This window comes from Chaetodon trifascialis, chromosome 6, assembly GCF_039877785.1.
Source record: "Chaetodon trifascialis isolate fChaTrf1 chromosome 6, fChaTrf1.hap1, whole genome shotgun sequence".
In the NCBI taxonomy this organism is placed as follows: Eukaryota; Metazoa; Chordata; class Actinopteri; order Chaetodontiformes; family Chaetodontidae; genus Chaetodon; species Chaetodon trifascialis.
Genome location: NC_092061.1, coordinates 2916561 through 2923627, shown reverse-complemented (window position 1 = coordinate 2923627; position 7067 = coordinate 2916561). Strand labels below are relative to the sequence as shown.

At 44.2% G+C, this 7067-nt stretch overlaps 1 protein-coding gene across 2 annotated transcripts in view; it reads right to left on the bottom strand.

Moving 5' to 3' along the window:
• Positions 1–353: 353 nt before the first annotated feature.
• Positions 354–7067, bottom strand: part of adgrd1 (adhesion G protein-coupled receptor D1) — a 29082-nt gene continuing 22368 nt past the window's right edge. For both annotated transcript variants that reach the window (XM_070963541.1, XM_070963542.1), the window contains 9 exons: positions 6790–6901; positions 6474–6627; positions 3652–3718; positions 3388–3454; positions 2707–2798; positions 2501–2627; positions 2368–2409; positions 2176–2268; positions 354–2099 (listed from right to left, as the gene is read on the bottom strand). In XM_070963541.1, the coding sequence (XP_070819642.1) occupies positions 2004–2099; positions 2176–2268; positions 2368–2409; positions 2501–2627; positions 2707–2798; positions 3388–3454; positions 3652–3718; positions 6474–6627; positions 6790–6901 (850 nt within the window). In that variant the 3' untranslated portion in view covers positions 354–2003. The remainder of the gene's footprint in view (positions 2100–2175; positions 2269–2367; positions 2410–2500; positions 2628–2706; positions 2799–3387; positions 3455–3651; positions 3719–6473; positions 6628–6789; positions 6902–7067) is intronic.

Sequence of the window (7067 nt, the reverse complement as noted above, 5' to 3'; positions counted from 1 at the left end):
ACAGGATTTGCTCCCTGTAATTATTCCTTCTGGCCTCAGAGATCCTTCATTCAATGTGCCTGCAGAGTCATGGCGGGACTAAACCCAGTTTTTATTATGTGTAAAAAACAGATTTTGTCCTGCATCACTTCCATTGGAAGCATATTAGGAAGAGATTGTTAAGGGCCGGTATGAACAAGAGGAATGATTACAGCAAGCAAAACCTCATTCAGTGCACATATGGACACCTGATTATATTATTATAAATCCACCAAATACACAAATGTCAACATAATGGTGAAAATAATGAAGGCGACACAGACTTCTTCTCTTAAACATTTTATAATAAAGATAATTGGAAGCACAAACCATAGTACCATAAGACAACAATCATTTATGGCCATACAAGCATAGAAATATTGAAATATTTAACTTTAAATTGGACATGAAAGGTGAGCGCAGAGTGACTTACAGTAAATCCTGTTCTGGAAACTTAATGTTGGTACAGTGTAAGATCAATGACACTTTAAATAATGTCATCTCCCTCCATTCTCACAGTATGATAAGAAAAAAAAACAACCTCATTAAGTCCCTCTGTCGTAGAACGTGTTTCATATTTTAGTGTACAAAAAAAAAAACTGCATGAAAATGTAAAAGAAATTAGCAACAGAAACAGCCAAAGACACCGTAAAACTTCACAGAATGTGTCCAACACACCACCAGAATTCACTGTTCCTCAAAAAGCACGACATCGGGCAGCTTACTCGGACGTGAGGTTCTGCAGATACACCAGTCAGTCCACTGGAAGAGACACTGAGACGGACAAAGAGTTTAACACGAGGACGCACTGACTGTTGAGCTGTGACACTTTGCAGGAGACACGATACAGAACTCAGAATCACAAAATAAATAAATACATTATATCAGAATTCCATAGGGTCTAATTCACTGGTACGCTGCTGGCTGCTGAGTTGCACTGCCCCCAAAGGTGATTAAAGCTGCATGAATCAGGTGAATGCTGCAGAAATTCATCCAGGTGAGATAAGATATATGTTTGTTACCAGCTGGTGAAACAGGCCTTCATCTAACTCTTCATTTCAGGGAAATATTCTGCTTTTCTTGGTCTTTTTTCCACCCAAGTTTTTGCATTTGTACCAAAGCATACCCTGAAATACGCATAAGCATCTGTTCCATTTCCTGTCAGTAAACTAAAGCCACTTAAGGTGTGAGACAAGTTACATGTCAAAACACTGATTTAAAGGAATATTCTGACATTTTGGGAAATAGACAAGAAAATTGCTATGAAGCAGCAGTGGATTACTTTAGCTTAGCATAGCACAGCTAAGGGAACTAGGGGGAAACAGCTAGCTTGGCTAGCCGGCACATAACTGTAAAACCACGATGTGACGCTTCTGCTTTCGTACAGATTAAATAAATGAGATATAACGTGTTAACTGGTGAAAGTTGGCAGGTGGATTTTGTCACTTTTGGGCAGAGCCAGGCTAGCTGTTTCCCATGGTTTGCAGCATTTGTGCTAAGCTACGCTACAGTTGCCGGCGATAGCTTCATATTTTCTGAACAGACATGAGAGTGGTATCAATCTTCTCGTTTAAGTCTCAGCAAGAAAGCAAAAAAGTGTATTTCCCAAAATGTGGAACTGCTGTTAAATTAGCAAATGAGCTACGTGTACAGGTGGACAATGCAACCGACAAATCGAGATGCTCCTGTTTACAGAGCGTCACGGCCAGACCCTGAACTACACTCATGGATCTTATGACTCCCCGTCACTTCACTGACCTCCTCACAAATCCCTGCTCGTGCTTTTAGGAACACAACATGTTTTATGAGACGATAATAAGGCACAGTCCTCAGAGTCTGCTTGTCTTTAATCAGCTGCACGATGCCTCCTTCGGTATCACGTTCACTGGCGTGGATGAGGGTCCAATTCATTACATAAGAAAGTGGGAGAATATTCTGGCCAGTGTTTGTCGCTCTACACGAGACGGAGGCGACCGCCGGCGGCTCTACACGGCAGACAGGTCGATGCGATTGGCCGAGTTGGTGCTTTTGTCCCACGTGTTCATCTTGGTGGGAGTCACGCCCTCCTTGTTTCCATTCATCTGGAGGACGGGAAGGAGAAGGTTAGACAGGTCAGGGCGGAGCGGCTCAGTGTTACTGAAGGGCAGCAGCACTCACAATGTCAGAGTTGAACGGCTTCACATTGATGTTTCGGATGGAGCTGCTGGTGAGAGACCACACTTTGGTTTTGTGTTTGAAAGCAGCTCTGACCTGCAGAGAGAGGCGACGTCATTACAGACAATAACGAGAATAAACACCTTCTGCGAGGGAGAGCCTGCAGCCTCAGAGCGCGTATATTTAACGTCGTACCTCAGAGTTGAGAAGACAGTGAAACAAGAAGACGAAGAACCCCTAAAAAACAAAAAAGGACAACTTCAGTAGATTTGTCACAAATGGCTGCAAACATTTTGGAAAAGAAAACCTCTCGTCCAGAAGAACCCACCTGTAACGAGTTGAATACAGCAAAAATATACAGGAATGGCAAAGAGTGCGTGTTGACGGCGAGAACGCCAAAGATCCAGGAGATGCCGAGAATGGGCAGGAGCACCGCCACCGCCTTCGCCGTCAGCCTGGAAACAAAGGCAGAGACGTGTTAGCGTTGTTAGCCTTCAATGAGAGGACGGCGTGAAATAACGGAGGTGAGCTCACTTGACTGCGTTGGCGTCTCCGTGCACCTTGTAGCTCTCTCCGCTGATTCGAGATATGATCCTGGTCACAGATATCAGAATGCCAATGTTCACCTGGAAATCAGCCCAGGTGACACATAACACGCTTCAGTTAGCCTGTCTGAGGAGCGCAGAGTGCCTGCTGTGCTTCAAGTATACTTAAGTGTACTCAAGTGGCCGTTGAGTACCACTTGATTAATACTTGAAGTGTAAACAGTATGCTAACCTTTTCCAAACTTTACTGAAGCATTCAAAACACACTCACAGTACAGTTGTATTATATCACCAGTGTGTTGGAAATATACTTCAAATGAAGTAAAATTAAAGTACACTTAAATAAGTACTGCAGAGTTAGTATTTTCATTTTAATACATTTAAGTAGAACTTCATGAGATCTATTGAGCAGTTTTAAAAGTAGATGTCAAACATTCTTTAAATAAAGACAGTAAAAGTGTACTTGCACTGACTTTCTATACTTGAATTATATTTCTAATACACTGAAGTACACGCTGGTTTGACCTCGGCGAGAAGGTTAAACACATTTCAAACAGCAGCTCTGGTTTTTGCTCTTTTCCTCCTCGAGTAGAATAAAACTTTATGATGAATCCTGAATACTGCAGCTGTAAAAAAAAAAAAAAAAGGCTAATTATTGTAAATTTCTCACCACGATGACAAACAGAGCCGGAGCCACAAATGCCCAGATGGCCCCGTTCTTCAGCGACAGCCAGCAGCTGAGAAAGCAGCGACAGGAGCGAGAGTGAGAAACTCACATGTTCCCTTCCAAGTCAAAGTGCTACGATGCTGTAATGTGTTATGGGATGACACACGGACTCACTGTTAACCTAAAAGCTTTTGAGTCACACTGAACTCAGCTGAGCTCACGCAGCGAGCTTTGATGGAACAAAATGAATCCGTGGGTCCGACTTACTTGTCAACTTCGCCATAACTGCCCAGAGCTGATGTCATGGACACCACGCATATCACCAGCGGAGAGCCTGACGATGAACACAGAAAAAACACATTCACCAAATATGTCACTGGATTAACGGGCAGCGGGCCCCGGGGCAAGAACTCTGCAGTCAGGGGCCAACCGTGTACAGTGTGTATATAACATCTCATGGCAGCTTAAATATGTTTTTTCTAGTGATACAATTGCGGTATTACAGTATATTAAACACAGATCCATGTGTGGATCTGCACCAGGTCCGAGTTCCTGAGGCCTCGTGGTATCCCTGTACTGTGTCCCTGTACTGTATCCCTGTACTGTGTCCCTGTACTGTGTCCCTGTACTGTGTCCCTGTACTGTGTCCCTGTACTGTGTCCCTGTACTGTGTCCCTGTACTGTATCCCTGTACTGTATCCCTGTACTGTGTCACTGTACTGTATCCCTGTACTGTATCCCTGTACTGTGTCCCTGTACTGTATCCCTGTACTGTGTCCCTGTACTGTGTCCCTGTACTGTATCCCTGTACTGTGTCCCTGTACTGTGTCCCTGTACTGTGTCCCTGTACTGTATCCCTGTACTGTATCCCCGTACTGTGTCCCTGTACTGTATTCCTGTACTGTGTCCCTGTACTGTGTCCCTGTACTGTGTCCCTGTACTGTATCCCTGTACTGTGTCCCTGTACTGTGTCCCTGTACTGTGTCACTGTACTGTATCCCTGTACTGTATCCCTGTACTGTGTCCCTGTACTGTGTCCCTGTACTGTATCCCTTACTGTATCCCTGTACTGTATCCCTGTACTGTATCCCTGTACTGTGTCCCTGTACTGTATCCCTTACTGTGTCCCTGTACTGTATCCCTGTACTGTGTCCCTGTACTGTGTCCCTGTACTGTATCCCTTACTGTATCCCTGTACTGTATCCCTGTACTGTATCCCTGTACTGTGTCCCTATACTGTATCCCTGTACTGTATCCCTGTACTGTATCCCTGTACTGTATCTCTGTACTGTGTCCCTGTACTGTGTCCCTGTACTGTATCCCTGCACTGTATCTCTGTACTGTGTCCCTGTACTGTGTCCCTGTACTGTATCCCTGCACTGTATCCCTGTACTGTGTCCCTGTACTGTATCCCTGTACTGTATCCCTGTACTGTATCCCTGTACTGTATCTCTGTACTGTGTCCCTGTACTGTGTCCCTGTACTGTATCCCTGCACTGTATCTCTGTACTGTGTCCCTGTACTGTGTCCCTGTACTGTATCCCTGCACTGTATCTCTGTACTGTGTCCCTGTACTGTATCCCTGCACTGTATCTCTGTACTGTGTCCCTGTACTGTGTCCCTGTACTGTATCTCTGCACTGTATCTCTGTACTGTGTCCCTGTACTGTGTCATAAAGTGTTCTTTATTGTAAGTAAGTGTATTATAAATAGTCATAAAGTGTACTTTGTAATAAACTGTTAGTTAATTGTTAAATTGTACTTAAATTTCACTTCATTTGAAGTATATCTGAGTATATTTCCAACACATTGGTGATATAATACAATGTGCTTTGAATACTCATTAATCCTGATTTTCACTGGAGCTCTTCAGTACACATAAAGTTTGTAAAAAGTTAGCATACGATCTACACTTCAAGTATACTCAAGTATTACTTTTGCGTACTCAAGGACTACTTGACTACACTGAAGTGAAGAGTATTTCAACAAGTTTAATTTAAGTACAAGATTTTGACACAGGGCCAAATAGACTTACGGTTTTAATGGTAATAATGAAACACTAACGCTGTGCTTCAGTGGTGCCAGCACACGGTGGAGTTTTCTAGTAAACAAACAAACGTGTTGATGCTTTTCCTCCCTCATAGGACTGATTTTTCTAATCTCTGAAAGCTCTCACTCTTCTTCTCCTCTGCCTTTGTTGGCACACTGACATTTAGCGCCATCAGGACTCTGCTGATCTCAGGGTTAGAAAAGTCAGCAGCACTCACGTCCTCACGCAGACACAGCAGAGCAGACCTGCTCAGACATGCAGGATATGACAGGTGTCGGCTGAGCAGCCATTAAAACATCATTCACCTTCACAGCGCCTCGGTTAATTTTAGCAAACGGCCTTGTGGCCCTGGCGAACGTCACGACGCTCGTTATACTTCACTCTCCATTGTAGCACCTGTCTTTGCTTTCATTTATCTGCTAATTGCTCACTTCCCCGGAAATCACTCTTGATTGTGACGCCTTGATCCTCAGAATCAAGGCCTCAGGAAATGAAAGCAGTCTTTATCACAGCTAATAGCAGAAGCGATTAATTATGAATGAGTTTACTTTTTATGTATAACAGCTATACTTTTAACTGTCAGAGACGTCTCCAGCACGTCATTTGCAGCTGGCCACACAAAATGAAAAATTACTCTGGCCAGAAGAAAGGAAGTAATAAAAAGGGGATCGTTTTCCACTAATGGGTTCAGCATGTGAAGGAGAGACTATGCATTCCTGCAGCCAAAGACAGTAAACGTATGTCCCAGATTCTTTTCATCTGTCCGTCAAAGTCCGGTTCACTGAGAGCAGGACAGACAGACGCTGCTCTGGAATACATCTCAAAGCAGCCTTACTTAACAGGGTCACAGTTCTTTACAATGATTGACTAATAAAGTCAGATAAAAAGTCAAAAACATCAGCCATATCTGCAGTCAGGGCCTGGCATGAGGTGGAGGCAGGACACCGGGTGGAACTGGGGACAATAACACAAGCTGACGTAAAGTAAATCAGAGCAGACAGGCGATAAGAGCGCAGTAAGCACCGGCTGAGCGGACCTACCCCAGCCGATGCCGTAGTAGTAGAAGTGTTTGCTGCCCTCGGAGCCGAACACCTTCACCACCATGCTGTAGAGGTGGAGGCCCTCCACCAGCATCCAGGCGAAGGCACTCAGAAAGAAGAAGTGAAGCAGGACGGCCATGACCTTACAAGGCAGCTGGGACGGGGGACAAAAGCAGACTGTTACCACCCAAACTGCTGTGTTTTCATTTCTTCAACATAACATTTAACAGTTTATCTTACACAAAGTTTTTTTCATCCCTTCATCATACTTATCATCATCTTCATCGTAAACCAGCTGGCCTGTGCTTGTACCCACCGTGCCCGGCTCGAAGCGAGCGCTGATGAGCAGTAAGATCTCGGCCACTAGGATGGCGAAGGACAGGTTGGCGTGGATGTGGTAGCGCTGGTTACGGATGGTGCTCACCGACCTGCAGAGCAGCAGGAGGACAGCGTCACACTGATCATTACTGCAGCACTTTATAGAACCAATAAGAACAGGAAGTGCATGAAACATAAATGTTTTGAGAGCAGATGAACATGTTTATGACCACACTGCTTTTATAGGTTTCTGAAGTAGAACATTTATATACAGTA